The following is a 17,407-nucleotide window of genomic DNA, read 5'->3' as shown; positions in this document are numbered from 1 at the left end:
ACCAAAAAAAAAAAAAAAAAAGATTTAAAAAAAAAAAAAGATTTAAAAAAAAAAAGTTGAAAAACAAAATCGAGAAAACAGGCAGCGTTTTAACACACGTAGAGGGTTTCCGGGATGTCGTGAAGGGGCGCGAGTAGGAATGACCGCGGGACGGCGGAGGGACTGCAGGCCGCTCGGCATGTGTGAGAAGATGGAAAAACGATCGGTTGTTTGTTTTTTTTTCGGAAGGACTGAAACAGACACAGCTGCTACGTTCTCGTGTGTTTTTTTTTTGTTTTGTTCCCAAGTCACTTTAACGTGTTTTAGAAAAGGACGGCTCTCCCTCCTCCTGCACTACAGTCTAGCACAGACAGACATGCTCTGTTTTTGTACACTCATCCCATAGATCTCTCTGTATTTTTGTTTTCATTTGGAATTGCACAACGGAGTTGGACGTCTTGAAGTTTTCTCTTTTTTGTTATTTTCCCAACAGGAAGTCCCAAAACACTATCACAAACTGTGGTCTACGCTTACTAACATACTGGCATGTAACGAGACGATGTACTGACACGCGTGTGTGTATGTGTGTGTGTTCCCTCCATTCCACCCTTTTGCCCTTCGCTCCCAGTGCCTTACAAACTGCTGAAAATGTCTGATTCCTATTGGATCTTTAATATTGTCCCCGATCGGTTGGTCTGGAAAATCTGGTGATCTTCAAGCTAAGTGGATCTGACAGGTCAACTCGTTTCCTCTTGACTACAGAAAGGGGAGCTGTTCTGTGACCTACAGCCCTTAGCTGATTAGCGTCTGTGGGAGAGCTAAGGGCTGTGTACTGTCTGAGCCTTTATCTAAAATCGGATGTAATGAGATGGATTATTTTTTGAGGAGGTGCTACCCATACTTGGAGTTGACTAGGAGGAACCTGTCCTGGTGCTATCCTTGGTCAACATTTGGCTCATCTCAGATGTCACGTAGCCCTCAGCTCTAGTAGCGTTCATTAGCAAAGGGCTGAGCCAATATCTGAAATCAGCTGGAAAGACTTGGATTAGTTGTTAAGATTGTGCCATCCATATATAGAAAGATTATATACCGTTAAGATTATATACCGTTACCGCCTCTAACCCTGCCCTGCCTCACCATTGACTTATGTGATGTAAGGGCTCTAATGTCATGCAACCCTCCGCTCTAAGTGTGGCCATACACTTTACAACCCTCGCAGGACTTTTGTCTTGCGATGGTTGTAAAGTACTAAAAAAAAAACGTACGATCTGCCCATCTTGGACAGGCAGATCGTACTTGCGATCATCGCAAGCCGCGCCCCCCTGAGGGGTGGGCTTCCAATGACCGCAATGCTGAACGGGCAGTGTGCGCGTGTGGCATTGATCTTACGATCATGCTAAAAACCAGCCGAAAATCGTACGATTCTCGGCTGGTTTTCTAGCATGCTCCTAAGACAAAAGACGTACGACCGTACAGTAGATGCACGTCTTCATTCACACTGCACGATTCTCGTACGATCGTGGGATTTCCCGCGATTCTCGTACGAGAATCGTGCAGTGTATGGGCACCTTTAGATAAGAGCTCAGATGACACGCAGCCCTCAGCTCTAAGAGTAACGTTAATTAGCAAAGGGCTGTGTGTAACCCCTGAGCCAATATCTGAAATCAGCTGGATGAGTTTTTAAGGGTGTTCCATCTATATATAGAAAGATAACTGAACGGTTCCTCCCCTAACCTCATCCTGGCTCGTCTAATATAAGGGCTCAAATGTCCCATACCCTTTGGCTCTCAGAGGGAAGTTGATACGCTGAGGGATGTGTAACATTGAATCCTTATCTGAAATCAACTATAATGAGAGATCAATTGTGGAGGAGGTACAATCCATACCCAGAGAGCTGAATAGGTAACACCTCTCATTGGCTCATCCCAGATAAGGGCTGAAATGTCACACTGCCCTAAGTGGATAGTTACTGAGTGGAATACTGTGTAATAGCTGAATACTTACCTAAAATCAGATGGATCTGACTTTGAGAAGGCGCTAATCCCTACGTAGACAGCAGAACAGGCGCCGCCTCTCCTAACACCAACCTGATTCAGGATAGCCAATCTCATACCACCAACTTGATTTAACATGGCTAATTTCAGATAAGGGTTTACGTATCACACAGCCCTCGGCTCTCACAGGAAAGGTAATGAGCTGCATATCACTGAACTGTGCTGCTGCCACCTTAGTGTGTAACTGAAATGAGTTGAACCTTTGAGTAGATCTTTAGAGGGCAACTACATCAAGCAAAGCTCAGTGAAGGGGGAGGCAGGAATAGTGGGGTCAAGTACACTTGCGCTTGTTCTCCACTCCAAGGTCCTCCTGTGCCTTTAACTTTTTTGGGTTTTCATCTTCAAGACTCTAGAGTCTATGGAGGATCAAATCAGAGGTCCTCAAAATGGAACGCAAGTTGACTCTTGAAAGTTTAAAGAGCTCAATTAAAACACAGAGAGGACCGACCGTGATGAACACGCTAAGCTTGCCACTCCCACCTGCCGATCCCAGCTTGGATTCTTTAAGAGACTTCCCCTTTAAATAATGGCCGTCCATTAGCGCGGCTCGTCCAAGCTGTCCCTAGATAAAAGTCCAGACTCGCTCACGTGAATAAACTTTCCTAGAATTGCAAAATGTTTTAAAACGCATAAAAATTGGTGACTAACGGAATAACTTGTTAACCCCTCAGCTGCAGGATGGAGAAGGTGCGCAATTCTCGCCGCCTCCTCTTGCGGCGGAGGACTTTTTTCTTTTTCCAGACAAGTGTCAGATTTCACAGCAGTTCTTAAGACTCAGAGTTGTCAAGAAGGGTTCAAAATAAAACACAAAATCCCAAGTGTTGGCGCGTAGTTATGTGTATGACCGTACATGTCCGTGAGTTTAACCCCTTCAGTGCTGATGAGGTTAACAAAAAGGGAATAAAGGACCTGTAATTTGTGAGAAAAATGAGGTGTGAATTTTTTTTTGTCCACAGAGAATTTGTTGTTTAGGCATGGACTCCGCCCAGGATGTGAATAACCATCAACGCCCAAAACTGATATACAGTATGTTCATATTAGATTATTGCTGGTAAATGGAATCACAAGCTGGCTTCTTGTATATCGCAGGGACTCCCGAGATTCCTCATTAGTGTCTCCAATTCTACCCCAATAGGTGACGGTGTCATACAAACTACTGCAGGGAAATCTCACCATTGTGGGAGGGGCAGAGACCCAAACTACTGGGGGAAATGTCATTGTGGGAGGGGCAGAGACACAAATTACTGGGGGGAAATCTCACCATTGTGGGAGGGGCAGAGACTCAAACTACTGCAGGGAAATCTCACCATTGTGGGAGGGGCAGAGACCCAAAGTACTGGGGGGAAATCTCATAATTGTGGGAGGGGCAGAGACCCAAAGTACTGGGGGAAAATATCATTGTGGGGAGGGGCAGAGACACAAATACTGCAGGGAAATCTCACCATTGTGGGAGGGGCAGAGGCACAAAATACTGCAGGGAAATCTCACCATTGTGGGAGGGGCAAAGACACAAACTACTGCAGTGAACTCTTACCATTGTGGGAGGGGCAGAGACCCCAAGTACTGGGGGAAATCTCATCATTGTGGGAGGGGCAGAGACACAAACTACTGGGGGAAATCTCACCATTGTGGGAGGGGCAGAGACACAAACTACTGCAGGGAACTCTTACCATTGTGGGAGGGGCAGAGACCCCAAGTACTGGGGGAAATCTCATCATTGTGGGAGGGGCAGAGACACAAACTACTGGGGGAAATCTCACCATTGTGGGAGGGGCAGAGACACAAACTACTGCAGTGAACTGGGAGGGGCAGAGACACAAACTACTGCAGGGAAATCTCATTAGGGGGGGAGGGGGACAAGAAAGAAGGTTAGGTGTGTAGGTATAATAAGTCTCTGCCACTCCATGGTGTTGAGGCAGTTAACGGCCAGCAGGGGGGCAGCAGAAGAATTCCTACATTGTAGTGCAGACAAAATAAGGTCCAAAAATTGTCACTTTTCCCAATTCCAAACCCTGGAACCTTTAAGTCTATAGTAAGGCTAATTCTGTGTTCATTTCCCTCACCTTCTATGGTGACACCATGGCTAATTATATTATTAATGATTATCACTGGCAGCATCTAATGCACCTGGCATGAGCACAGCACAAAGGCTTTGCCAGCCAGCCCTGTGTGCTCCTTTAGTTCATCTATGCGCTGCCTATCAGGTAAAGTACCAGGTAAGGAGCCCAACTGCCATCTACAGGCGTTGTGACATGGCAGGCTGACAACGCCGCTGTGTTTTGTGACACAGTGGCTTAGGGTTGTCAGCCTGCAAGAGGAAGTGGTGTTACTGGCAGAATGTCCAGGTAAGAAACTTTACCACAAATTCACCATGAAAAAAAAAATTGCTTAAGAAAACTGCAAGGAGTGAAGTCTAATGCCACATTGCCAAACATACTGAAAAAATTGACGTAAATACAGACGTAAACCCTAACTGGATGACAGTGGCCTGTCTGGGGGTCTGTCTGCACCGGGTGACTTCATCAGAGGGAGGTGACACCAAAATGACTGACAGTAATAGATAGTAACAGTAACTGTCATAGACCAAGAGCCTGACAGCTACACTAGAATGGAGGGGACCCAGTGGCATACCATATCCTGCCGAGTGAATGTCCAAACGTCCATCACCAAGATGGCCGCCGGCAGTTAGGAGCTTGTGACATCACACGCATGCGTAATGATGTCGCGCACGCGCGATGACATCCCAGGGGGGGTACACGTCTCCACTTCTCCAGAGTACAGTGGCGGCGTGCTTTACACCCCGGCATCCGACGCTTTGCATTGCACTTGGTGATGTAAGGCTTGGATGCAGCTGCTCGGCCATGGAAACTCATTCCATGAAGCTCTCTACACACTGTTACATCTCATGGCAGGTCCCACGGCCTATTTGCAGCCACTTCGTATCTACATGCACCCAGGGGTGTATCTACCCCAAGGCAAACTAGGCATTTGCCTAGGGCGGCACTTTCCAGGGGGTTGGCAGTTTCTGCAAAGAGCCAGACTTAACTTTGGGCATACTTGGCACTTGCCCGGTGGGCCGAGGCTGGGCGGCACAGCGGCGGCTGCCTAATGAGGCAAACCAGACGCCCACAAGGCCCTAAGAGCAGCTGCCTAATTAGAGAGCTTCCCAGTGGAGGGGAGGGCCCAGTGAGATGCGGTCCAGCTGGCTTTGTACAGGAGGTGGAGAAGAAGCAGCAGGTGGCTCAGGGCTGGCCGTAGCATGTGATCTGATGGCGGGATGTCCCAGAAGCAGGCTGGGAGACTGCAATGTATCCCGTTGGTACTAATGGCACTTTGAGCTGCAGGTAAGAGGAACCGCACATGTATCAGGGAAAGGGACCCCGCACAGCCCACCATAGACCGCACACAGCCCACCATAAACCCTGCACAGCACCCCTGAAACCCTGTACAGCCCACCAGAGACCATGCACAGCTGTCCTGAGACCCCATGTGTGCTGTATCCAGTAACTGACTGGTTGCGCAAAATGTCCTAAACAGGAATTGGTGGGGCAAATTTAGATTGATGGGGGTGCCCGAGTTTAGTCTTGCCTAGGGCAGCACAAAACCAAAATACACCACTGCATGCACCCCAGGGATGGATGTTTGACATTTCCCAGGGCGGGTTTCCAACAGCTGACTATGGCTGTGTAATGTGGCATTAGTCACAACTGGAAGCCCGTGTGGCTGGTTGACAACACAGAAGTACAAACAGGAGTAGAGAACAGAGCGTTGTCATCCTGTAAAAGAAATAGACTGCACAAGGACCTTCATAGCAGGATCCCCAGGAGTCTGAAAGGTTGAAAATGACTTTTAAAATAACATTAACATGTTAAATATTATATGAGATGCTGGTGATTTGGTTTACATCTACTGTAAATGATTTAAAAGAAAAAGTAATTAATCACAAAAGCAAGAAAGGTGGGTGACAACACTGCTAGGAAAGAATTAACATTTGGTAGCCCGAAAATTGTGTTTAGATTGGAAAATGATTGTATGGCGTGAGACCTTCACTCTAGTAGAACAAGCTATCAGCTCTCTCTGGGTGCTCTGTGGGCAGCACCATATCACTGGCGATGGTCTGTGGTGGAGGAGATTTGGCTGACGTCTCACATTCCGCTGTGAGAAATCTCATCAATATTTCACAGGCTGCTGCCGGCCAGGGAATGTGATACAACCGGTATCATGAAACATTAACGGGCCACCTCTGCAACTATACTCATAGCAGGGGGAGACAACAGGGCACAATAATATATTCAATATATGGGCTGATCAGATACACAATGATCATATAGCTCTACTACATGAACAGTTGCTCTATAACTGATAGGCCCATCCGCAGGTAATATCTAATCTGCAAAATATTTGTATGACCCTTCCCCACTCACCCCTATTGTAATATATGGATGCAGCCGGAGCTCTGCTCTCAAAGCCCACTTGCTTCTCCCATGAAATTCCCCATTTTATATCAGAATCCCCCATAAGCCCCCATTCCATATCCAGCAGATCAATCCATACACTAGATCCCCCATACAATACACCCTCTATACACTACACCCTTCACACACTACACCCCTGTACAGTATGCCCCCTATACACGACACCCCCAAAATAGTACGCCCTACACCAATGGATGTGGGCAGGAATTGTGCCCCATTGTTGGTGTCAGTAAGAGGAATTGTTCCCCAAGGGTCAGATAAATGCATGCAAAGGGACTGAATCTGGCCCATGGGCCCCAGTTTGGGATCCATTGGTGTAGGCCCTACACCAATGGTCCCCACACTGTGGCCCATGGGCTAGATTCAGTCCCTTTACATGCATTTAAAATGGGGCACAATTTCTGATGCTGACAACAATATTGGGGCATTAGTCCTGTCCTCACCGACCACAGGCACTAGGTAATTTTTTACTTCCACTGACCACCACCAATGACCCCAGGGCATTTCCTACACCCAAAGGCCACATTCTGCACTCCCACCAACTCCCATCCTAAAGTCTTGAGGACAGTGTACTTGCCCCCTTGTTTAAAAGTTTGGAGGCTCCAGCCCTACATGCTACATTCCATATACATTACATCTGCCATGCACTAAATCCCCTATATACAACACCCTCTATATATTACAATTCAATATGCTACAGTACAGATACAGTGCACTACACATTTATACATTATAATTCTATACAGTACACTATGTATACAGTACACTACACCTCTATACATAGCGAGCCCTCCCCCAATACACTAAATGTTACATTCCTTCACACACTACACCGCGCCCTTCCCAATACATTATGCTTTCATACAACGTTTCAAATCATATACCCATGTATGCATTGCACATCACTCTACTTTATTTTCCTATTACACACGACTACACCCCCGTATACATGACATCATCCTTTAAATTACATCCTCTGTACCCCTGGTACCCAGCGCTTGCTCCCTTTGCAGTTCCACTTCTGCCCGCTGGGTGTCACCCTAGTTTTAATACAGAGGATACAGAGAGCTGCAGTTCCGTGTCTGGCCGATGGGTGATCCCCTTGTCCTCCGCTATACAGAAGGGAGCGGAAAGTAGCTGCAGTTCCTAGGCTGGCCGCTAGAAGCTCCCCACCTCTTCCACTATAGAAATAAAGTAAGAGCGGAGAGGAGTTGCAGTTCCATAGCCATCCACTGGGTGTCCCCGGAGAGGGGCGCTGCAGATCCCGGTCCGTCCGCTGGGTGTCTCCGGAGCGGAGAGGAGCCGCAGCAGCAGCAGCAGCGGTAGAAGCGGCCCCGGGATGCCGCCTCCCCCTCCCCGCTGACCGCTACACCGGGACATGGAGCCGGGGGCACCCTCCACCCTCCTCACCATCATCTGCCTCGTCCTGCACATCCAGCCCGGGGCATCCGTGGTGACCAAGGGTGAGATCCGGGGGGGTTCATGGAGTGTTAGGGGGGAGATGCCAGCACTGGCAGAGGGGTCTCCGCACCCCCGATCAGAGAAGGGGAGGGGGGCTGCACAGATCACAGCGCTGCAGAATGGGGGATACAATGTATCAATGGCTGGAGGTGTGATCATACACCCGACCTACACACCCTGATCTGCCATCAGATACATTGTATACAGGAGATGGCACCGGACCCGGTGGGCACATTGTGGGGTCCCTGATGATAAGAGGAGGGACATCTACAATGCCGCAAGTTGGGATTTCCTTCTCCATACAGAGACCTGAGAGGGGAAGAAATCTCACCCCTATGGCATCCTATAAGTCAATGGGGTGATATCTGTGCCTGATCTATAGGGTGCCATACATGTCTGCTCTATAGGGTGCCCTACGTGTCTGCTCTATAGGGTGTCATACGTGTCTGCTCTATAGGGTGTCACATGTGTCTGCTCTATAGGGTGCCCTACGTGTCTGCTCTATAGGGTGTCACACATGTCCGCTCTATAGGGTGTCACACGTGTCCGCTCTATAGGGTGTCACACGTGTCTGCTCTATAGGGTGTCACACGTGTCTGCTCTATAGGGTGTCACACGTGTCTGCTCTATAGGGTTTCACACGTGTCTGCTCTATAGGGTGTCCTACATGTCTGCTCTATAGGTTGTCATAGGTGTCTGATCAATAGGGTGTCATACGTGTGCTCTATAGGGTATGATACGTGTTTGAACTATAGGGTGTCATACATGTCTGATCCACAAGGCGCTATAGGTGTCTGATCATAAGGGTGATATGCTGTATGTGTCTGCTTTTAAATGGCATCATGCATGTCTGATTCATAGGGTGGTGTATGTATCTGCTTCATAGGGTGCAATACATGTCTGTTCCATATGGCTCTATTGGTGTTTCCTCTATAGGTTCCTTTTCTATAGGGTGCATATTATGCCTACTCTATAGAGAGCTACACGTGTCTTCTCTATAGGGCACTACATGTGATGTCTCTATAGGGTGCCTAGATGTCTTCTCCATAGGATGCTCCGTGTGTCCTATAGATGTTTTCTCCATGTGTCGCTCCATGTGTCCTATAGATGTCTTCTCCATGTGTCCTATAGATGTCTTCTCCATGTGTCCTATAGATGTCATTCTCCAAGTGTCGCTCCATGTGCCCTATAGATGTCTTCTCCATAGGATGCTCCATGTGTCGCTCCATGTGTCCTATAGATGTCTTCTCCATAGGATGCTCCATGTTTTGCTCCATGTGTCCTATAGATGTCTTCTTCATAGGATGCTCCATGTGTCCTATAGATGTTTTCTCCATAGGATGCTCCATGTGTCGCTCCATGTGTCCTATAGATGTCTTCTTCATAGGATGCTCCATGTGTCCTATAGATGTTTTCTCCATAGGATGCTCCATGTGTCGCTCCATGTGTCCTATAGATGTCTTCTACATAGGATGCTCCATGTTTCGCTCCATGTGATCTATAGATGTCTTCTCCATAGGATGCTCCATGTGTCCTATAGATGTCTTCTCCTTAGGATGCTCCATGTGTCGCTCCATGTGTCCTATAGATGTCTTCTCCATAGGATGCTCCATGTGTCGCTCCATGTGTCCTATAGATGTCTTCTACATAGGATGCTCCATGTTTCGCTCCATGTGATCTATAGATGTCTTCTCCATAGGATGCTCCATGTGTCCTATAGATGTCTTCTCCTTAGGATGCTCCATGTGTCGCTCCATGTGTCCTATAGATGTCTTCTCCATGTTTCGCTCCATGTGTCCTATAGATGTCTTCTCCATGTTTCGCTCCATGTGTCCTATAGATGTCTTCTCCATAGGATGCTCCATGTGTCGCTCCATGTGTCCTATAGATGTCTTCTCCATAGGATGCTCCATGTGTCACTCCATGTGTCCTATAGATGTCTTCTCTATAACATACTACTATATATGTTTCTGCTCTATAGGCTGCTATAGCTGTCTGCACCTTATTGTACAATACATGTCTGTTTTTTGGGGTGCTAGGGATGCCTGGTGTACAGTATGTTACTACAAACCCACTATCGGGTATATACCAGGCTGGTTTATATTACTGTACAGGCCACTATAGCTGCTCATTGTATAGTATGTTATTACACGCCTCTGTTTTGGCTGCTCGGTGTATATAGTCCTGGATCTATATTACTATACGTGTCTGATGGTCCTGGATCTATATTACTATTATTGTATAGTATGTTATTACACGCCTCTGTTTTGGCTGCTCGGTGTATATAGTCCTGGATCTATATTACTATACGTGTCTGATGGTCCTGGATCTATATTACTATACGTGTCTGATGGTCCTGGATCTATATTACTATACGTGTCTGATTATTTCATGTCGGTTTTCGTGCTGTTGTACACGTCTGGCACTCCGTGGCTTTTTATATGTGTATGTGATGGTGCCGAGGATACATCTGTAGTTGCTGCTGACAATACTCCGGTGATCCCGCCATGTATCTGAGTGATGTCACCGGTCCCGGCTCATTGGCTGGCTATGCATTTTGTGTGTTGTGTTCCCAACATGTCTGCGTTCAATGGGGGCAATAGACGAGTGCGTACATTTACATTCTCGGGGTCTGACTATCACCTGTGCAAGGACACGCTGCTGCTGACACCACTCGGAATACGAGCCACGCGTTGGCGCTCTGTACGGCATGCAGGGTTTCGCTCAGTCAGACATTTAAATAACAATACGCCGGATGGAACTCGGTTAGATAATTAGGTGATTTGACACACTAATGATTTTGCGCTGTAATCGCCGTTTTGTGGGGTGATTATAGCAATTATGGGATTACAGGCCTTGTTCATTGTGCCGCCGCACCACTTCATCCTGGAAATTGCAGGTTAGATTGTAAGCTCTGTGGCTCAGGGCATCGGTGTTGTCCATCATATAGGTTCAAAGTTGTGCATGCTGAGTAATGTCAGTGTAACACTTCCAGGTATTCAGGACCTCACACAGAGGTCACATGAGACCCCCTGACAATGCTGCCATCCGCTTTTCTCTCCTGAAGGACAGCACTATCTTTGTTCGGCCATCCTCCAGGGTCACCATCTACCCCCTAAACTGAGATGTCGGTTCAGAAATGCTTCCTCCTGCCTGCAGCAGACTGATCACTGGGGGAGAGGAGACTGAGGAAATGCTTCCTCCTGCCTGCAGCAGACTGATCACTGGGGGGAGAGGAGACTGAGGAAATGCTTCCTGCTGCCTGCAGCAGACTGATCACTGGGGGAGAGGAGACTGAGGAAATGCTCCCTCCTGCCTGCAGCAGACTGATCACTGGGGGAGAGGAGACTGAGGAAATGCTCCCTCCTGCCTGCAGCAGACTGATCACTGAGGAGGAGACTGAGGAAATGCTTCTTCCTGCCTGCAGAAGACTGATCACTGGAGGAGACTGAAGAAATGCTTCCTCCTTCCTGCAGCTGATTGATGACATCATCTCAGCCCAGGCAAAGTCACTGACTGGAGCTCCAGGATGGCTTTTTCCTGCTAAAAGGTGGAGCTTTTCTGAAAACAAATGATACTATTGCTGTGATATGATAGGAATGTATTTCTGCTGATCTGTAACGTTAATGTTGGGTCCACATTGACCCCCAGCTGCTTTAAGAAATGATTTGTCCTCGAGATTATAGCAGACAAGTCTTCTTCCTTGCAGGTATTCCCTGTGACCGTCACATACGTGTGTTTTTGTAATGTCAGGGAAGAATCGGCCCGCGTCCAGCTGCTATGTAGTGATCCTGTGAGGCTGGAAATATGGGAGCTGCCATTGTGTAAAGATGAAATCTTCACAGCTACCATCCTCATCCTGGTTTCCCTCATTCTGAGGCACCGGGCTTCATATTGGAGACATTTCCCTTCACTTCCTGTCCCAGAGATGTAACAGGAAGCAAATATAACTCTGAGCTTGGTGAGGGGGATTCCCGACGTGTTGCATTCTGATTGCACAATCTCCTGTGGGCCTACCAACAACTATGTAGTAGAAGGGCCGGCCTGATTGGATATACATTGATTGGATAGATTAGGTACGTCCTCATATTACATACTTTTGGTAAATCTAAAGTTGATTGTACGAATAAAGTGTACGGTGACCTTTACACACTGTCACCGGAACTGGTGTCCCCATTGGTGGTTCATCGGAGCATCCGTGGTCACTGCCCCAGTACCCAACCCAATGCCGTGTGACAAGGGAAGGCTTTGAACAGCTCACACCCCAGATTGCTTTATGAAATGTTTCTAATCAGGAGTCCAAACGGTTTCTTAAATATGAAAATGTTTTCTCCTCAAAAGTATCAACAAACAATCACAGATGGGAAACAATAAATATTTATGAATGTTTCTGACTCGGCGTACGCAGATTCTCCGCTACTCATCCATGCCGATACTGACTGCTAGGAAGTTACAATGTATAGACAGTTGGAACAGTTAGGCCTCATCCACACGAGAAACGGCCAGAACGTGCAACTCCGTGCTGCGCGCACGGCCGTATCGGCCAGCTCCCGGGAAGGACAGGTGCTGTGTGTGCTGCGTGCGATTAGTACGCAGCCCCTGTCCTTCTCTATGGGAGTACAAGGCCGTACACCGCCCTGCACGTATGTGTGGGAGCTGGTGTCCGTACTCGTACACTGACAGGATGGATCCTGTCTGCGCCCGAGCCGGGACAACCGCACCCGTACGGACCTGCACCTGAGGTGAGTGCAGCGTAGGCCGCCTACTCTCATGGGGAAGGACAGGGGCTGCGTACTAATCGCACGCAGCACCTGTCCTTCCCGGGAGCTGCCCGATACGGCTGTGCACGGAGCTATACGTGCTGGCCGTTTCTCGTGTGAATGAGGCCTATGGCCCCATTCACACCTCCGCACAATCCGAATCCCCCCCAGCGCGGTTTTGGAGCGTTTTTTATTGTGGTTTTGGGCATTTTTTTTTTTTTTAGAGCAAGGGTAAGCAAACTCCAGCTGTGGTAATACTACAAACCCCATGACGCACTGCAAGACACTGACAGCCAAAAGTATGACCCCCCAGAGGCAGAGGGATTATGGGATTTGTAGTTGAATCACAGCTGGAGTTGCCCACCCCTGATCTAGAGCAAGGGTAACCAAACTGGCCCCCCAGCTGTGGTGCAACTGCAAATCCCATGAGACATTGCAAGACAATCACAGGCATGACATCAAAGGCAGATGCATGATGGAGTTTGTAGGTTCACCACATCCGGGGGGCCCTGAGTTTGATCCTGTTCTACAGAATGATAACCTTTTGAAGGCCACCTCAGGCCATTCAAGATTGGTCCTTATCACAAACTGGAATTTTCAAAAACCTCAACAACACTAACCACTTTACTAAACCCTGGACTGAATGGCTCCTGAATTCTATATGTCTGTGCAGTTTTGGGTCAGAACGGATGATGATGATAATAGAAGCAGTGATGTTGCTCTTGACCTGACGAAGGAGGAGATGTGGTTCCCCTACCTGTGGGTGCAGTTGCAGCGCTGTGAACAGTAGGGGGGCAGCAGCGAGCGAGTTCCATGCACTGAGATGGCTTCTCTAGTAGAGCCAATTGGGATCCTTTTCAATGCCGGTTTATTTCTGCATTTCCACTCCGCCGTGGAGTCACCATTCTGTACAGGAGGAACATTTACGAGGAGATTTCCGCTGATCACCTTGATCCCTCTTTCTGCCGCTCTAATAGAGTCCTATAGCAATGTACAATGTCCCCGGGCCGATTGTTTGTGGGACATAAGTAGCAAATTGTAACAGATCCATAAATATAAATAAATCCATCACAAATATTTGTGACACGTGTGCAATGATCCAGTCTTGAACTTAAAGGAGAACTATGAGGTGAGTGCTTTTCACTCACCTCATAGTTCTAGCCGACCTGTGACAATGAGACTGTCACAGGTCGGCTCAGTAGATCGGGAGGTGAGCGAACACATACCGGCGTTCGCTCACCTCTCGATCCTGGCTGGATTCCCCCCTCCCCGCTCCGATCCGCCAGCGCTGACTGGCGGAACGGACGGGGGAGGGGGCGGGTACAGCTGGCTCTGCCTCTAGATAGGCAGAGCCAGCTGTCAGTCACGCAGCTGGGCGGATCCCGGCACAATTGTCGGGATCCGCTTCAGCTGCGGCGTCTCAGTATACCGCGAGCTGTAGCTCGCGGTATACTGAGCCTAGGGTGACGGGAGGACGCTAGTTTGTGTCCTCCCGTTACCCTAAGGAGAACTACGGGGAAAAGTCTTAACCCCATAGTTCTCCTTTTAAAGACCGCTCGCTTCTACTCTCTCTTTGGGCAGGTTGACTCGTCTTGTCTCCGCCCCCTCCTGTAGTTTTCTGCTTGCAGCCTGTGGTGGGTGGGTGCCTGCTACGCTTTGCATTGCACTTGGTGATGTAAGACTTGGTCACAGCTGCTCGGCCATGGAAACCCATTCCATGAAGCTCTCTACACACTGTTGTTGTGCCAATCTGAAGGCCACACGAAGTTTGGAGGTGTGTCGCTATTGACTCTGCAAACAGTTGGCGACTTCTGCGTAATGTGCGCTTCAGCATGCGCTGACCCCGCTCTGTCATTTTACTTGGCCTACCACTTCGTGGCTGAGTTGCTGTTGTTCCACTTTGTTATAATACCACTAACAGGTGACCGCGGAACATTTAGTAGCAAGGAAATAATCACGGATGGACTTATTGCACAGGTGACAACCTATCACAGTACCACGCTGGGATTCACTGAGCTCCTGAGAGTGTGCGCCCATACACCTGCCGATTATCGTACGATAATCGCGGGTGATCCCGCGATCGTACGATAATTGGCAGGTGTATGGGCAGCATGCGACCGCATCTACTGTACGGTCGCACGACTTTCGTCTTCCTAGCACGGTGGAAAACCTGCCGAAAATCGTACGATTTTCGGCGGGTTAGTGGCGTGCTAGGAAGACGAAAGCCGCATGGGCCGGTGTGCGCAAGCGCACACTGCCCGCTCAGCATTGCAATCATCGGCAAGCCCTCCCCTCAGCGGCCTCAGCAAGTACGATCTGCCTGTCCAAGATGGGCAGGTCGTACAAAATGTTAATGACCTTACAACCATCGCACAACGAAAGTCATGCGATGATTGTAAGGTGTATGGGCAGCTTTACATTTTGGTTTTATATAGGAGGAGCTTCCTCTCAGGCTGGGTTCACACCTAGGCGGCACCATTTGTTGCACATTAACAGCATGCGGTTATTTGTGCGTTCTAACGCGCGTACATGAAGACGTGCATTTTGATTGGCAGCTCATAAACCATTGTGGGCAATGGAAGAACGCACGTAAAAACGCTCACGAAAATGTACAACATGCTTCTGCTGCATGTTTTTGGGCATTTCCATTGAAGTTCATGGGGTAAATAAGCGCTGTTAACTGCCCAAAGAAGCTCCTGTACCTTTTCAGGCGTTTGACGTTTTTCTCCTGGCGGTTTTCTGCTCAGGTGTGAACCAGGGCCATTGAAAATGACGAGATTTCTTGTGTTGGGCAGTTAAAAGCTCTTTTCGAACTGCTCAAAAACTCCTAGGTGTGAACCCGGTCCTAATAAAGTCCAGTCACTGCTGCTGATCGTCTTTGTGTGCCTGGTCTTGTATCCGCCCCCTCCTGTAGTTTTCTGCAGGCAACCTGTAGTGGGTGGGGTCTGCTGAGCCCCTCCCACAGCTCTGCTCTCTGCACAGACTATGTACAACACAGTGATGACGTCACTGCTACTTTTAAAAGGTAATATCTTGGCTTGTAAAGGCATTTGGTGCCTACAAACTAGTTTTTATAGCTATTGAGAAATATATTTAAATGAAAGCTGTGGTGCCCGGAGTTCTGTTTAAAATATGAAAAAAACCCATTTACCAGAATCTCATAAAAGCTTTAACGTGTTATTGAAATTACATTCTTATGAAATCTGTAGCGTTCATTAAAATGATTCCAAGGGATCCTACCATGAAGGTTGTTGTTGTTTTACAATATAAGCTTTATAATACAAGGAAGACATTACAGTTATAATACAATCACTTCCTGTTATTGGGTGACAACATCTATCCTTGTCTCCCATTTCTGCTCCTATGTTGTCAACTGTCATGCCGGCTGTTTCAAGCAGACATGGTCCACCATTGTCACCACCAGGAAACCAGCCCTCAGAAATGCCACGCAGCCATCACTAGAGTACAGGTAGGAAAGGGCTGTAAAGGGGCTGCAGGAGATCATCAGTACTGAGATGTAACAAAGGATTTAAAAAAAAGGTTATAACAAATGGCCAATATTTATGATGCAAAGTGCACAGAGCAAACTAAATGTCATCCTGTTAGGGGGCATTACATCTACCGTGAGAGACCCAGTGACAAGGCTGCCTCTGTTGAGTGCCTGAGACAGGTCCTCTTTAGTGCCATAGCACGGTGCTGTGTTGTGATGTGTGGCAGTCCCCGGGGTCAGACGCTCTCGTGGTGTATTTACCATCACACTGCCTATTAGAGGTTGTAATTAGCATTCGCTCTGTCCCCCTGGGGGAGACGTCTCTGAGCATCCACACTTAGTGCCAGCGACCATCGCCCTTAGCCGGGACGCGGAACAAATCGGCGCTGAGGGCCCCTGGAGCAATGCAGCCACCAAACCCTTGTCAGACGCCCCCCTGCGGGTACGGTGGCCGCACATTATGTACATATAAATTAGTCATGAGAGGTGGATGTAAAGTGCCTGTGAAGCTCAATCGCAGCAGATTTACCAATTGGGACCATTCACCAGAACGAGCCCCCAGGGAGGAGCAAGAGCTGCCGTGCGTTTGGTTGGCTGGTAACGCCTGATTGATGTGTGCGGCTACATTTCCAAGTCTATGGAATGGCTTGGGGTCCCGTTCACACCGTGTGCGGTGATCTGCGTTTATTCCGCACCTGATCAATGCAACAAAAGCAAACGCTTGTTCAACAAAAGGGGATTTTTCAATTGACTTTTGTTGAAGGAGTCGGTCTGAAAACTGTCAGCTGAAGTGACTGCAGCCAATCAGCTGCAGGTGCGGTTGAGGTATTCTGACAGCGTCGGGTGTGCCGGCGGGGATTCCCCTATTTTGTCTACTCTATCTATCTATCTATATATCTATCTATCTATCTATCTATCTATCTATCTATTAAATCTAAACCCAGTAATGGAAATGTCATATAATGAAGCTTACCAGTCCTCAGATGAGGTGGCTGCATTAGTTTTCTTTTTTTCAGGATTCTTTTCCTTTTACTGTCACCTGGTGATTTCTGCCAGTAACACACTTCCTGTCCTCGGGTGACAACTTTCACTCACTCTCTTCTGTCTATGAGACAGGCACAAGATTTGTCAAATGTTCTCTTCTTTAAAGGTTTAAAATGTTCTTGCAGGGGCTGTTGCCGCATAAAA

The 17,407-nt window shown here is 48.0% G+C and overlaps 1 protein-coding gene across 1 annotated transcript in view; it reads left to right on the top strand.

Annotated features, from left to right (window-relative positions):
- Positions 1 to 7,804: 7,804 nt before the first annotated feature.
- The window catches only part of KIAA1549 (KIAA1549 ortholog), a 69,344-nt gene continuing 59,741 nt past the window's right edge, over positions 7,805 to 17,407 (top strand). Inside the window, exon 1 of the mRNA XM_018569413.1 lies at positions 7,805 to 7,971. Coding sequence (XP_018424915.1) covers positions 7,887 to 7,971 — 85 coding nt within the window. The 5' untranslated portion in view covers positions 7,805 to 7,886. The remainder of the gene's footprint in view (positions 7,972 to 17,407) is intronic.

This window comes from Nanorana parkeri, unplaced genomic scaffold (genome assembly GCF_000935625.1).
Source record: "Nanorana parkeri isolate BGI_ZX_2015 unplaced genomic scaffold, ASM93562v1 scaffold1332, whole genome shotgun sequence".
Taxonomy (NCBI): domain Eukaryota; kingdom Metazoa; phylum Chordata; class Amphibia; order Anura; family Dicroglossidae; genus Nanorana; species Nanorana parkeri.
This window is presented reverse-complemented; position numbering and strand designations above follow the sequence as displayed.